At 34.2% G+C, this 16,340-nt stretch overlaps 1 protein-coding gene across 7 annotated transcripts in view; it reads right to left on the bottom strand.

The window, feature by feature from the left end:
- The window catches only part of LOC140155909 (uncharacterized), a 157,323-nt gene that overhangs the window by 111,548 nt on the left and 29,435 nt on the right, over positions 1–16,340 (bottom strand). For all 7 annotated transcript variants that reach the window (XM_072178919.1, XM_072178925.1, XM_072178923.1 and 4 more), the window contains exon 2: positions 14,409–14,519. In XM_072178919.1, the coding sequence (XP_072035020.1) occupies positions 14,409–14,513 (105 nt within the window). In that variant the 5' untranslated portion in view covers positions 14,514–14,519. The remainder of the gene's footprint in view (positions 1–14,408; positions 14,520–16,340) is intronic.

Genomic DNA, 16,340 nt, shown 5'->3' with positions numbered 1-16,340 from the left:
CAACTCCCCCCTCCTCCAACCTGCTCCAAAATGCAAATGTGAGATTGTTTACCATCAGAAACCTAGGGCTATTGTTTGTATGTATAACCATATTCTCGCATTTTTGTTTATTCTGTCTGTCGACAAAATGAAGTGACAGCACATTGGTCTATGAGCACTGTAATGCAGTCACAACTCGCAAAGTCAGTGTCCGAATCAACTGAGATTTTAAAATAAGCTATAATCGGGAATACCTATTGCTCCATATCATAAAAAGAGGATGCTGAAATCACGAAATGCCTATATAATATAGAACAAACGCGACAGATAATGTAATATCAAAAGCGTGATGGATGAGTAGGAGTAAGGATGGCGACAAGTGGAATGCAGTATGAAGCTATTCACAAGGTATTGCATGCAAGAGTAGGAAATAACAAACAGACTGTAACCAATATAAAGCAAAATAGCCGTGGGATGAGACAATTGATGGGACGGGAGGGAGCAACTGGGGCGAGAAACAAACTAGCACAAAAATAACAAAATAAACCGTATTCAAAATTATACCTCATATAACGGAATCTTCTTCTACACTCATCTACCAATTCCTCCGAGCGAAAATCCATGAGCACTATACCGGATTCATAGGCCATACTGTAAAAATTCGCCTATAATTGGCGCACATGGGTTATTACTTTGCCTTACGGTAAATTTAAAGTACAAATAGAGCCTCCTCTGAAAATTCCAACAAGAATTAAGGGTCCGTGCCCTTATTTGCTGGTGGGATTTTATGGGAGGGCACTTTTAGTTTGTAACTAAATTACAGTTGTATGCGCCATTAGGCGAATCTTTACGGTATGTGCGTACGCCAATGGGAAAGATGGCTTATTGGCTTATCTGTTTTAATAACATAGATGCGACGGTAAAAGTGATACTAAACGAGTCAATTAGCATGAATATAACATAATATGTTATGAAATTATACTTTAGGATTTTGATCTATTTACCTACATAAAATGTAAGATAACTTAAAAGTTGAGATGACATTTTGCGAACATCATGATGACAGAAATGTGCGTATAGCAATACCCCAATTGTCAGTGGGGTTAACGAACATGATGAATTGTAACAATTCCAGTTACTATCTCTTATGAATACTAATTGCGCTCTCTTGTTTTAAGGGAAAAGGTTATTTGGAACCTATATGTTGAATAATATCATCAAATAAATGTTAAATCAGCTTTAAATATGCCGCTTAATTTCTCAAGGGATTACATTCTTTGTATTCATCCCTCTTAATATTCTAGAGTCGTTAATAAAGTATCGTAGAAGGAGATTAATTGGGGTACAAATTGAATGTGACAGATCCAGAAAGGAACATTTTAAAGCAACAGGATTGTTTACATTTTTTCGCATTCTATTTTTTCAGATGTTTATAACTAAGACATAGAACACTGATAAACACACACAAAACCCATCACAAAACCCATGGTATTTGAGGTAAATAGGCCCTATAGATGCAAAAATAGTTCAAATATGAAGAAGCTAAATAAGTTTATTTCTCATGCCGATTCTTCTACATCACAAGTGTATGAGGTTGCAGGGCCATTATTATACAAGGATTGAAATATTATATAGATCTTGTATTTTTTTCGCCCAAAATAGTAAAAGACAAATAGGCCTAACATATATTTCATATATTGTGTTAGAGAATGAAGAATTACCTGCAATATAATCGAATACCACGGAAATATCAGTAAAGTTTTAATTCGTCTTCTGAGCATGTGAGGTTGTCTAACCCCAATTCCACCCATAAGAATAATAAGAAAATAATTAAAACCTGCTTGTATAGGCCTACTCTATTTCTTATAATTATGATATTACTCCAAAATTGGAGTCTTGACCTATTTTGAAATAATTTATTGGCCAAATAACTTATTGGTTCAAATTTTAGGCAACTCAATATTTGTCTGTTAACTGTCTGTATGCAGCTACTTTTGTTTGTTATTGTAGAAGCGGTGATTATCATGCAATGGCCATCCATGTCTGTGTCAAGTCTTCAGGTATTTGTCTTTGCCTGTTTGTAGAAGAGTATGATTATCATACTAGTACATGCACAGTGGTATTCTTAGTGATGTTAAAACTATACATTGGTGTTTGATTTGTCTCAGTCCAGACACTCACTATGTGGGTGTGTGCGTTTGTAAATGCCGTCTAACGAGGACCTACATATGGATACACACCGTAAAACGAGGACACACCTCCAAACGAGGACGTCCTCGTTTTGAAACTATGCCCAGGATGACGTAAGTGATGCAAATATGCATATAAGATAGCATATAAGATAGGTCCCCCATAGCGGGTATAGGACGGGTCTCAGTTGGATAGTAAGTTGCCTGGTGTGTTTGCGTGAGGTCCACTGTGTGTCGATTAAAATACGGGTGTGTAAGTCCTCGGTTAGATCCTTCTAAAGTCGAGGTCCTCGTTTGAACGTATTTACAAACAGGGGTGTGTGTGTGGGGGGGGGGGGGCGTTTTTAACGAATTGGACTGAGGGGAATGTGAAATTTAATGGTATGCAGTGGCGTAGCCAGTGGGGGACCGGGAGCGGAGCCCCCCCTCCCCCCCGCTCATCAGTGCCGTCGGTTCATCTTAGGCCTTCGGGTAGACGACCAGCCTTGGCTAAAAAAAATTATGGGTCAAAACCTGGCTACGCCACTGACGGTATGAATGAATTCTCCTACCAAAAGCAAAGTCAATATTCGATTTTCAACTTTGGTGTAATTAAAGTTCGTCTTCAGTCATATATAAGTTCTAAGAAACGGAAGCATTGTACTTCCAGTTCACCGAGCCGTTTTGGATTCGGAGAAAATAATATAAAATTTTAAGCACGATCAATTTCACACGCCAGCCTTTTGTGCCGTCAAATTAGCAGTTTACACGTGCGTCTCCTGCTCAAAATACTTTACTACTCGTTTGTCTACCTCTAATCATATATATCATATTACCCAGTCGTAAAACATATTGCTAAGTGAATATTATTTTAACATGCCAGTGCTATCAAATGTTTAAAGGCGTTTCACGTTCGGTGCACATTTAAAAAAATGTTTTGACGTTTCACATTCAATGCACATTAATGAAATGCATTAAAGCCATAATGTACAATTTCCGTCAAATTTTGATTTTTAAAAAAAAACCAAAAATGCTGAAATAATATTAGTAATAACCGCCATGAAGGCTTTCTGTTCATTGTAAGCTGAAATAACAAGGTATAACTTGGTAAAGTGAAAGAAACCCACTGGCTATTTAGGCCGTTTAACATGGCGTTCTATGGGGGACTCTGAAACACAACAAATTTGGCTGATTCCATTTAGCTGCAAATTGGGATATGTGTAAACATTACAAATATGCCAAAAAATCAGGTTTGAAAAAAAAACACCCCAATTTAATATTTAAAGATCGTACATTATGGCTTTTTAAAAACCCTTTGCTAGCATATTTTACGCGGAAGTGCATCACATGTTCATCATTGACAAAAAGCACGTCTTGGCGTTCAAAGGTACAAGGAATGATAAATCACACAATGTTATTTTGTAAATAAACACGAAAGGTGTGCTATGTCATCAACTCGCGGGTTCTGTAAATCAATTTATAATCGGTCTACCTCCTGGTTATGCTAACCTCAAATACCCGGCCCTTTTGTTTTCACGCTAAATATCCAGATAGGTGCTTGCTTGCCAATGGTAAAATGGAAAGATCGTGACAGCACGTCTGACCGTTTCCTGGACCATTTGATTTTTTTAAATCAAGACTGTGTCAGATGTGTGTTACCTGAGTTGAATGAGAATAGGATTAAATGGGTATATTCCCAACAAGACGTTTATTAGAACTTTACCTTCTGCGATTAGACTATACATATCAGCCATATCAACACATTATGCTATCTTCTGAAGATAGTAAATTATTGAATGTCGCTATGTGATATGTACAATGTATGAAAAAAAATCTCTAAAAATATACATGAAAAGAAGAAGTCGGAAACCATGCACCTTGCCTGTTCGTTTATAATGTTCTTACGGCCTTTTCTTTACAATCCAAGCATTTGAGCCATCGTTGTAAATTTGTGTATTTCAATGATTATTTTGTAAAACATGAAAAGAACCAGCATTATATAGGCTTTGCGGGCCCCTCCCCATATGCATGCTGGGGCGATGTCAGATTGATACTCATTTGAACGCTTTTAACAATTGAGAACGAATTAAACGAGTATTGCAATTGCTTTCAAGATTAAATTTGTGAAATTCACTTGATATCCTTCGTCATTCCCGGGGTCATTCCTACTCCGTTTGATACTGCTATCATTCATTCAATCCATTCTACATGCATGTCCATGTCTCCTTGACATTCATCAAAGCAAAGGAAATAATAGGTGGTATATGCAAGATAAAGTACATCCCTCTGCTCAAACATGTATGATTCAAAATCGATAAAGAGAAGTCCAAAGGTCGATTCAGACATCATATTTAACATGTGAAAAAGTGCAAAACCCAGGGGATTTTATAGCTTTATTGTTGCTTCTTTTTTCGTCCATATATGGAACCTAGGGGAGTTAATTTCCTTAGTGATAATGAGTATCTTGAAAAGATTCACGAATCTTTATTGCTTCTGCTTGTCACCCAGAGCCTACATTAAAAACGGCCCGAATTGAAAATGTTTCACAAGTTTCCTGTTGACAACTGTTACCACCTTCACGAGTATGAAAAATAATAATAGATAATAACAATAAAGGGCAATGCAGCCGGCCCCTGGCTGCTGATCCAAAGGATATTATCCGTCCGGTTATTATCCGATAACTCCTTCAAATCCGTCAAATCGGACTTCCTAATATCGGACTTCTTAAATCGTTTATAAATCGGACTTCTTAATATCGGAATTCTTAAATCGTTAATTCGGACTTCTTAACATCGGACTTCTTAAATCGTTTATAAATCGGACTTTTTAATATCGGACCTCTTAAATCGTCAAATCGGACTCCTTAATATCGGATTTCTTAAATCGTTTATAAATCGGACTTCTCAATATCGGACTTCTTAAATCGTTAAATCGGACTTCTTAATATCGGACTTCTTAAATCTTCAAATCGGACTTCTTAATATCGGACTTCTTAAATCGTCAAATCGGACTTCTTAATATCGGACTTCTTAAATCGTCAAATCGGACTTCTTAATATCGGACTTCTTAAATCGTCAAATCAGACTCCTTAATATCGGATTTCTTAAATCGTTTATAAATCGGACTTCTCAATATCGGACTTATTAAATCGTTAAATCGGACTTCTTAATATCGGACTTCTTAAATCTTCAAATCGGACTTCTTAAATCGTCAAATCGGACTTCTTAATATCGGACTTCTTAAATCGTCAAATCGGACTTCTTAATATCGGACTTCTTAAATCGTCAATTCGGACTTCTTAATATCGGACTTCTTAAATCGTTAAATCGGACTTCTTAATATTAGACTTCTTAAATCGTCAAATCAGACTTCTTAATATCGGACTTCTTATATCGTCAAATCGGACTTCTTAATATCGGACTTCTTAAATGGCCAATTCGGACTTTTTAATATCGGACTTCTTAAATCGTCAAATCAGACTCCTTAATATCGGATTTCTTAAATCGTTTATAAATCGGACTTCTCAATATCGGACTTCTTAAATCGTTAAATCGGACTTCTTAATATCGGACTTCTTAAATCGTTAAATCGGACTTCTTAATATCGGACTTCTTAAATCGTCAAATCGGACTTCTTAATATCGGACTTCTTAAATCGTCAAATCGGACTTCTTAATATCGGACTTCTTAAATCGTCAAATCAGACTCCTTAATATCGGATTTCTTAAATCGTTTATAAATCGGACTTCTCAATATCGGACTTATTAAATCGTTAAATCGGACTTCTTAATATCGGACTTCTTAAATCTTCAAATCGGACTTCTTAAATCGTCAAATCGGACTTCTTAATATCGGACTTCTTAAATCGTCAAATCGGACTTCTTAATATCGGACTTCTTAAATCGTCAATTCGGACTTCTTAATATCGGACTTCTTAAATCGTTAAATCGGACTTCTTAATATTAGACTTCTTAAATCGTCAAATCAGACTTCTTAATATCGGACTTCTTATATCGTCAAATCGGACTTCTTAATATCGGACTTCTTAAATGGCCAATTCGGACTTTTTAATATCGGACTTCTTAAATCGTCAAATCAGACTCCTTAATATCGGATTTCTTAAATCGTTTATAAATCGGACTTCTCAATATCGGACTTCTTAAATCGTTAAATCGGACTTCTTAATATCGGACTTCTTAAATCGTTAAATCGGACTTCTTAATATCGGACTTCTTAAATCGTCAAATCGGACTTCTTAATATCGGACTTCTTAAATGGCCAATTCGGACTTTTTAATATCGGACTTCTTAATCGTCAAATCAGACTCCTTAATATCGGACTTCTTAAATCGTTAAATCGGACTTCTCAATATCGGACTTCTTAAATCGTTAAATCGGACTTCTTACTATCGGACTTCTTAAATCTTCAAATCGGACTTCTTAATATCGGACTTCTTAAATCGTCAAATCGGACTTCTTAATATCGGACTTCTTAAATCGTCAAATCAGACTCCTTAATATCGGATTTTTTAAATCGTTTATAAATCGGACTTCTTAATATCGGACTTCTTAAATCGTCAAATCGTACTTCTTAATATCAGACTTCTTAAATCGTCAAATCAGACTTCTTAATATCGGACTTCTTATATCGTCAAATCGGACTTCTTAATGTCGGACTTTTTAAATCGTTAAATCGGACTTCTTAATATCGGACTTCTTAAATCGTCAAATCGGACTTCTTAATATCGGACTTCTTAAATGGCCAATTCGGACTTCTTAATATCGGATTTCTTAAATCGTCAAATCAGACTTCTTAATATCGGACTTCTTAAATCGTCAAATCGGACTTCTTAATGTCGGACTTCTTAAATCGTTAAATCGGACTTCTTAATATCGGACTTCTTAAATCGTCAATTCGGACTTCTTAATATCGGACTTCTTAAATTGTTAAATCGGACCTCTTAATATCGGACTTCTTAAATCGTCAAATCGTCAAAGCATGCAGCATCTGGTAGTCCTTTTACTCATTCGTTTTGATATTTTAATTCGTGTCTGGTAAGTCCCAATAATGATCTTTTTTGAACACAGAGACGCAAAACATACAAGGACAGAACTTCATAAATGAAAATTATATATTTGCGTTGTTTCTGCCTTATCACCAAAAGAATTAGAAACGAACGTTAAAGTTAAAATAAAAATGGTATAGTCATGTGTTTGACGAAACTTGTAGAAGAGTATGCAGTGGTATTCCTGGTAAGGTAAAACTACATTGATGTGTGATTTGTCTCAGTCCAGATACTTACTGTGTGTGGGGTAGTGGCCCATTTTAACGAGTTGGACTAAGGGGAATATGAAGCCTATATGCAGGATCGTCTTGTCCATATACTGGAAACTATTTTGTTTACCGTGTTTACTCAAACGTTATCGTAATATGGACAGACATATTTGAGCAAAAACAGGCTGCAAACATCACCAGAATTATATCATCATTTGTTAACCTATATCATTCATCATTAATTTTGTTTTAGAGAGTTTTTTTTGTCTCAACATTAGTGTCACATTAATGTCACATAAGATCGATGTTATGTGACTTCAACTCGTACATTAATGTCACATTCGATCAATGTTGTGTCACATCAACTCGTACATGTGGTTCAGTCACAGGGAGGAGACACAGACATGATGATATATTTCAATTAGGACGGAGTAACTCTCATTCCATAAAAAACCAATATTACAGTATTATTAAGGGCTGGGGTATGAACGTTTGGACAGTATTTATTGTGGGACATTAGAGCACATCAAACATATCGAATTGCATTCTGAATACGAAGAATGTCCTTCTGATATCAAATAATTTTGATTTTTGAAATTCGCAATTTAATACACATTTTATGGCAAATCATTAAAATTGATATTTTTGATATTTAACAGTACTCGAAGTAAACTTTACAAATCTGATGATTTATACTTAAAGTGTATGTAGGTGGGATGAAAAGCCGACGATCAATTGAAAATTTTGACCTTTCGTATTGGAGATATGGATTTTTTTTCCCAAAACACCAAAAAAAAAAAAAAGGTCTTTTGGGAAAAAATCCATATCTTCAATATGAAAGGTCAAAATTTTCAATTGACCGTCGGCTTTTCCTCCCAGCTACATACACTTTAAGAATATATCATTAGATTTATATAATTTACTTCGAGGACTGTTATATATCAAAAATTTGAAAAAATATGAAATTTTTATAATTTGTCATAAAATTTGTATTATATTGTGATTTTCAAAAAATGAAAATTATTTGATATCAGAAAGACATGCTTCGTATTCAGAATGCAATTCGATAGGTCTGAGGTGCTCTCATGTCCCTTAAACAATACTGTCGAAACGCAATAAACGCTCATTCTAGATCCCTTAAGGACGTACTGGTTTATTTTGTAGACCAATATGCATTAAACAATTAACATTTGGTATTTGGAAAGTAAAATGCGTCTGAGCATTATAAAACCAATGAAACCAAATAATGTATGGCGACAGGATGAGATAAGGCCATTATAATTATGGGAAGATGAACATCACTATGTCAAAATGACATTTTTCTCCAATAAAACGTCATTTTTTAATAGAAAATTTTAATAATAAATGACTACACAGCTTTATCTCTGACAATTTAGGCACCTTGTGGTGGTTATTTGGAGCTTATGCACGCATGCACACCTGGATTCTGAGAAAGCTGAATTGAATAATTCAGCTGAATAAAATAATTCTAAACGATAACGAATATTGAATCGCCTAATCTTTTGCGGAAATATCCATAGGATATAACGGAAAGAATGGTCATCATAGAAGTGACCTATAGCTATGAATATTGTATGATATACAAATCCCCATTGGTTGGTGTTTATCTTGTTCTTATATGCTTGCTGGAATACATGGCTAGTACTGATCAGTTAGTATTTCAAAGCTTATTATATCAGTACCAGGAATTTGCCCATTACAAATAAACTTTACTATCAGCAGTAGATAGCACTACGTTTACGTATCAGCAGATGTACATGGCATAATCTCGCAAAGGGCAATTTGCCTAAGTTCATATAATGGCTATTCTGATTGGGTTTTTTACTGCTTAGCCTCTGCGGTTTTCCATAATGTTTTAAAATGATATTGAAACTTATTATCTTTTAAAAGTCATTTCAAACCATTAGAATCTTGCCGTAATTTAGAGCCTATTATTGCACCCTTCATAGGCAAATCATTAATGTATACTTGACTGCATGCATTACACGCCAATTTATTTTACCATAGTTTATATGGCAATTAAGGATGAGATATCATCCTGCCAAATATTAGCATTTAAACAATGTTGAGGAATTTAATATCATGCAGTTTGTCTTGCAACGAGGCGTATAGGGGTGACCAAAATTATACCTTAATTGCTTTGATAATCAGCACACCAAATAACGGAACATTCAGTCAGTCTCAAATGTAAATCAACCAACTCAAGTATTTATCCAATGGATCTTATCCATTATAGATTTAAAATTATATATGTTACATTACATTGTAGACTATATTTGCTATCTATACGGTAGATAGCATATCCCGAATAGCAATGGTACACTCTATATAATTTGGACGTGTGATGTTAAAAAGAATGAACATTATGGTATATTACATTGTAGACTATATTTGCTATCTACGGTAGATAGCATATCCCGAACAGCAATGGTACACTCTATAAAATAATTTGGACGTGTGATGTTAAAAAGAATGAACATTATGGTATATTACATTGTAGACTATATTTGCTATCTACGGTAGATAGCACATCTCGAACAGCAATGGTACACTCTATAAAATAATTTGGACGTGTGACGTTAAAAAGAATGAACATTATGGTATATTACATTGTAGACTATATTTGCTATCTACGGTAATAGCACATCTCGAACAGCAATGGTACACTCTATAAAATAATTTGGACGTGTGATGTTAAAAAGAATGAACATTATGGTATATTACATTGTAGACTATATTTGCTATCTACGGTAGATAGCATATCCCGAACAGCAATGGTACACTCTATAAAATAATTTAGACGTGTGATGTTAAAAAGAATGAACATTATGGTATATTACATTGTAGACTATATTTGCTATCTACGGTAGATAGCACATCTCGAACAGCAATGGTACACTCTATAAAATAATTTGGACGTGTGATGTTAAAAAGAATGAACATTATGGTATATTACATTGTAGACTATATTTGCTATCTACGGTAGATAGCATATCCCGAACAGCAATGGTACACTCTATAAAATAATTTGGACGTGTGATGTTAAAAAGAATGAACATTATGGTATATTGCATTGTATACTATATTTGCTATCTACGGTAGATAGCATCTCGTACAGCAATGGTCCATTCTGTAAACTATTTTGTAATACTTTTTGAACACCTTTCACACGGAACACCACTTTGAAAACTGCTATTTGGAACACCATATGAGCACTTCTTGTGTTCAATTTTTGAATTTGAACATCCAGTGGTGTCCAAACTGTGTTCTTTAACACTTTAGTGTTCTGGAATATCCAATTTACATCTTTTCTGTAACACGTTTTGAACCCAGAACGCGTCCTGTGTTCAAAAGTAAACATTTCTATTTTTTTTCAAACTTCATAAGTTACCAATGCCACTTGTGTTTGGTTGTTAATTATTTGGATCAAATGTGAATATCTATTTCAGAGAAATTAAAAAAATAAAATTGAACTCTAGTATATGAAGAACCCGTTAGGTGTGCTATAACAGTCACTTTTGGTACACCACAGACATGAAAAATAGATGTCAGGCTAACGTCACTGAACATAAACCAGTTGATTAAAAATATCCCTTTGTGTAATGAAAAATTCTTGGAAAATAAGATTGAGTAAATTGACGTTATTTTTCGTCAACACTAATTTCTAAGATTTACACGTGTATTAAATTAGCTTTCTGTAATTCGTGTGACCCATTACTCGTGATTACTTTGACCATTGACTCTTGATTGTAATAAAGCATATTGTTTAATATAAAATCCCCGGTAAAGCATGATGATTGATTAGGTACGATGCTGTCAAGCAAACTAGGATTTTATTCTGAATTTGTGAGATTTAAAATAGGTCTTCTATTTATTTCAGATCTTAATCATCTTATTGTTGCAAATATATAAGGGAAGAGGCTTACGCATCATACGCTTGAACATAATAGAAACATTCAAACATCACAAACTAGCGCACGAGATCAAATTAATTATGCTTATGCATGTTAATCGTTATTCTTATGTGGTGTGATCAAGCAAAATCATTCTAAGTCGGGCATATTCAATTTTAATTTTTCTACTTTGATGTATAGATCATTTGCAAAGCTACATTTTGCAGAAAACTCAATTGAAATTGGACAAATTGTTCCATAGATATCAGCAGTTGAATGGCTTCCAAAACAATAGGAAACTCTAGCACAATTAAACATGAAATTACAATGGAAACAACACGCATAGGCAGATAAACCAGGGAAAAAACTCCGGACATACATATACCTGTGCGGGGACTTTTCCACTTTTCATGGTAACAATTTTATAATTTAGATTTCCTTTGTGTTATCATAAGTAAGTGATGGTGATGGGATTATTACCAAAATGATCTGATTCCCAAGTTTTGAGGTAAATTGCACTAGCCATTTTGATATTAGACAAAACCGTATACCACAATTGGAGATGAGGCTATCACTTTTTCGTTCATAACATCTAAATGAAATATGTTTTAGAGCCAAATTTCACCAGGATTATGGGTAAAATATGAGCTTTCTTCTGATGCCAAAATCTTCATTTTGATCGGGAAAAGTGGAGGAATGAGGCTGTCGATCAGGTCACCCATCGTTAATTGCACGAACGTTCTTTTTTAATCAAATCTGTCTCCTGCCCTTACCAATTTCTAACTAACATCCGTAAAGTAATAACAACAGACCTTGTGGTTACGATCATCTTCAGTTGAAATATAAAGATCATTATTCAAAAACAGCGCTGACCCTCAATTTTGTTATACTTGGTTGACATGACGACATCATTATTATGCTTATGTTTTTGCAAAACTAATAAATGTCTGGATTTCTTAATTGATATATCATTGATTTTGCGTAGAATATATTTACCAGGAGAATTAATTGGTATGTTGTTTGCATATTGGTTTACGTGCTGTCTATACTAACAGAATATGTTATAATATTTCCTCACAGACAGTTGGTCCATTTGAGACCATTTAACTTCTAATATTGTTTGACAATAATAAATAACAAAACATCAATTACCAACCCTGACATCACTCTTAAATAATAATGTATAAAATATTTGTACATCCTGACGTCTTTTCAGCGTATTGCAATTATGTTTAATTAAGTAAAAAATGTTTGACGATCTGCGATATAAATGACCTTTATAAGTAGTGAGAAACAAAGAGCGACGTTAATTTCAGTAATCTTTGCTATACATGTAAAACCACACCAACTATATGCAGTATTAGAGCACAAGAATGAAAGAGGATATCCAGGTTTTTCGATCGAACCACTTGCATTCTCAGTCGATAAACACCTGGATTCTCGTTGGATTTTTTTTTTGCGCCAATGATATTGGTACTTGGTATTTCGCCAATAAATCAGGTTTTTTCGATCAAAAACCCTGGATCCTCGACCGATCGAAGACCTAGATTCTCGTAAATAAGCCAGATTTTTCGATCGCAAAACCTGGCTTATTTTTCGAATTACTGTGCATTTAACTAATTGGTATATCGGCGAGAATCCAAGTTTTTCGATCAAAAGACATGGTTTATCGAGTCATAAATCAGGTTTTTCGATCGAAAATTTTTGATTCTCTGTCAATAAACTTGGATTCTCGATAAAAATGTGGTATATCGCTGATAAAACAGGATTTTTGATCAAAAAATTGGATTCTCGATCGAAAAACTTGGATTCTCACCAAATAAAACAGATATTTTTGAGTGTAAAAAACTTTTTTTTATTATTATTGTTGGGCATTTAACTCGATAATTTAAGTTTTTCGATCTCGCCGATAAACCAGGTTTGATTCTCGGTCGACTAAGCTGGATATACTTGATGAAAACTTGATCAGCGAGAATCCAGGTTTATTGATCAAAAAACAAGTTTTTCAATCGAAAACCCTGGATTTTCGACCTATATACCAAATTTTCATCGGGAATCCAGGTTTCAATAAATTGTAATATACCAAGGCGTGTATAGGCATTATTTTTCATTTACGCGCGTATGACAATAGGAAATATGAAATTAATATCGCATTTTACTTCATACGATGCTTCCACTACTTTGTGTAAGTTGTGTAATGTCAATGCATACAATTTGATAAGAATTGCATATTTTACAGGACCTCAATTTAATTGTGAGATGCGAGAGTGGAAAGCAAGTGTCAATTTAACACGGTGATAAAGACTTTAATATACGAATGGGAGATTCGATTTAAAAATCAAAGCGAAGGTCTTGCTCTGAAATGGACCACGAAGCTTTTAGACCATGATTTTTTAGGTAAAATGTGTTTAAGTGTTCTTCCTTTTTAATGAAAATTGTACAACCTACGCTGAAAGTTCTTTGGTAAAAAAAAGACAATGAAACAAAATTAATTTTTGACGTGCAATGCTCTTTGTGCTTAACATTAAATATATATTGGGCGTGTCGATTCTTCGAAGTATAGAAGTTGTAAAACTTGTTTAATTTATCATACCAACCATATTCAATTGGTCACGATTCTTGTTCAGTAATTATCTTACTACACCCAAAAAGGCAGAAAATGCACGTCTTCAGTGATTTTGTTCATTTTGGTAAACATTTGACCATTTTTACCATTTTTAGCAATTTCTTGCATTACAAAATTTTAATTACACTTTATCTGTATAAAGATATTCAGGTCTTCTTTAAGTTTAAGCCATTTAAGGAGAATTCAAAGAGAAGACGGTTTTCATATCAACGGGCATTTACGCCCATTTTTTGTCAATTTTACTGGGAAAATTTGCTTTAAAAATGACCATAAATGGCCGTTGCCATGGAAACTGCCTTCTATTGGCAATGGTCTATAACTTTAGTTTTTTTGCTGAACTGTGAGATTTTACAAAAAAATCCTAACATCTTAAAATTCCAGAAACTGGTTTGATTTACAAAGCATCAATTTAAAGTGAATCCAATAATACGATGATCGGTAGACTTACCTGGTTTACTCCGGCTAATGGGACATCCGCTGAACTGAAACCACATAATATCACTGCACCCAGGGACACCAATAGTATACATGTATTCAGTTTGGTCGCCATCATTTATATCTGTAAAATTACAATAGATATGGATATATAAACGAATATGAATTTATATGTGTAGTGAAATTGATATAAATTCAACAGCTTTATTTGTTTTAATAAGGTTTATAAAATGCTATCCATAACGAAGTGTTTTAAATGTAAAATTTACAATACAGTTTTCTCTCCTTTATCTAAACAGCTGTTGTGTTTTAGTGCATAAAGTAATTTCACCGGTTGCTTGTCCACATTTTATAAAACCCTTATCATGTGTTAGCTATAATTTCGTTTTCCCTTTTCCCCTTTCTCTCTCATACAAACACACCCCACCCCACACCAGCACCCACTCACCCCTCCCCACAACGTAAGCACCGTACCGCACACAACATATATATACCCATTATGACAAGAGCATCCATTTTGTGGAAAGTCGACCTTAGATTCGAGACGTTTGTATTATGTCAGTCCATGGCGTGTACCATAATGCACTAATTGAATTCTCTCTCTATCCCCGTCTGCGTCTGCCATCGCCTCTCCATCTTATATTTCTTTCCCTAAAAACCCTGTCCTTTCACAAACTATATAACACTGCATACATCATATCAGCATTATTTGTAATGCGATGGGATACAATTATAACAAAAGGTTAATATTTTCATATGAACACAGCTGAAACCAAAACACCATATGATTTTCATTTTGTCTTTTCAAATGAGTAAGTAAAATTCAGCTGTTATAAAATTATTAATTACCGCATAAAAAAAATCAGCATTAGTAGAATTCACAATATTGGGTTTGTTATGAGACATTAAAACGCAATTGTCAGTCACCTGAATTGGTGTGTATATCTTTGTGTTAAAGAAACTGAGAAAAAAAATCATGTTTTCCCTTGAATCAGTTTTCTGGTCAGAAACGCTTTTGACAACCTCAAAAAAATGCTAATCTTTAAGCAAGTGCCTTCAAAGCCAAAGTCATGGATCAGATGAACACTATAGATATATCCAACTTTGCAAGTTTTAAAAAAATTTAAGACATTCAAATCACCTCTTATTAAACTAGTTCTTTTGCTCCCTCGTTTTTGCTTTCCTATTTTCTGTTTGTTTGTTTGTTGTTTTGTATTTGTTTTGGTGATAATATATAGGCGTCCCTTGCTCCTACTTTCAACCATCAATTGCATACCGACAAGAGTCTTTGCATATACGAATATTATTTTTAACATCATGCATCAGATCTAATGCGAGGATTATCATGACAAAATGTCAAATAAATATCAAGGATTCAATTAGTCTATATTGAACAGGTATACGGTTCCAGCTAGGAAACCACGTAGGCCTATGTATATTTGATATGATTAACCTTTTTGGTGTAATGTAGTATCTTGGAATAAACATTACAAATGGGTTCTTTGCAACGAGTTTAATGGCGTTTTGCTACTTTGGTTGTTGTTTTATAGTGCATTCATAAGGTTAATAGGCATGGACTACTTTGCGATGAGTCTTTATTAGCTGAGCCATGGTGCCTTGACTCGTTTTCTTGGCCTGCTTATATAAACACCAATTATGATAAACATCTGTGTAATTTTGTTTTAATCCATACTTTTATGATTGCCATAATATTATAGTAAAATCAAAATGATACATTTGTATAGAACGTGTCTACAATGCGTGTATAATTTCGCCAATCGTATTATTTATCATGATTATTGACGGAGCTACACGCAGCTGATGGGATATACAAACAAGACGTACTACGAATAGCGATATACACCAGGCACAAAAAGAAACTCGTCAGTTATATTCATCCTTTCTGTTCAATAACTTGATAATTGTGGATTATTCTGAAATATAC

Source organism: Amphiura filiformis, chromosome 6, assembly GCF_039555335.1.
Source record: "Amphiura filiformis chromosome 6, Afil_fr2py, whole genome shotgun sequence".
In the NCBI taxonomy this organism is placed as follows: Eukaryota; Metazoa; Echinodermata; class Ophiuroidea; order Amphilepidida; family Amphiuridae; genus Amphiura; species Amphiura filiformis.
This window is presented reverse-complemented; position numbering and strand designations above follow the sequence as displayed.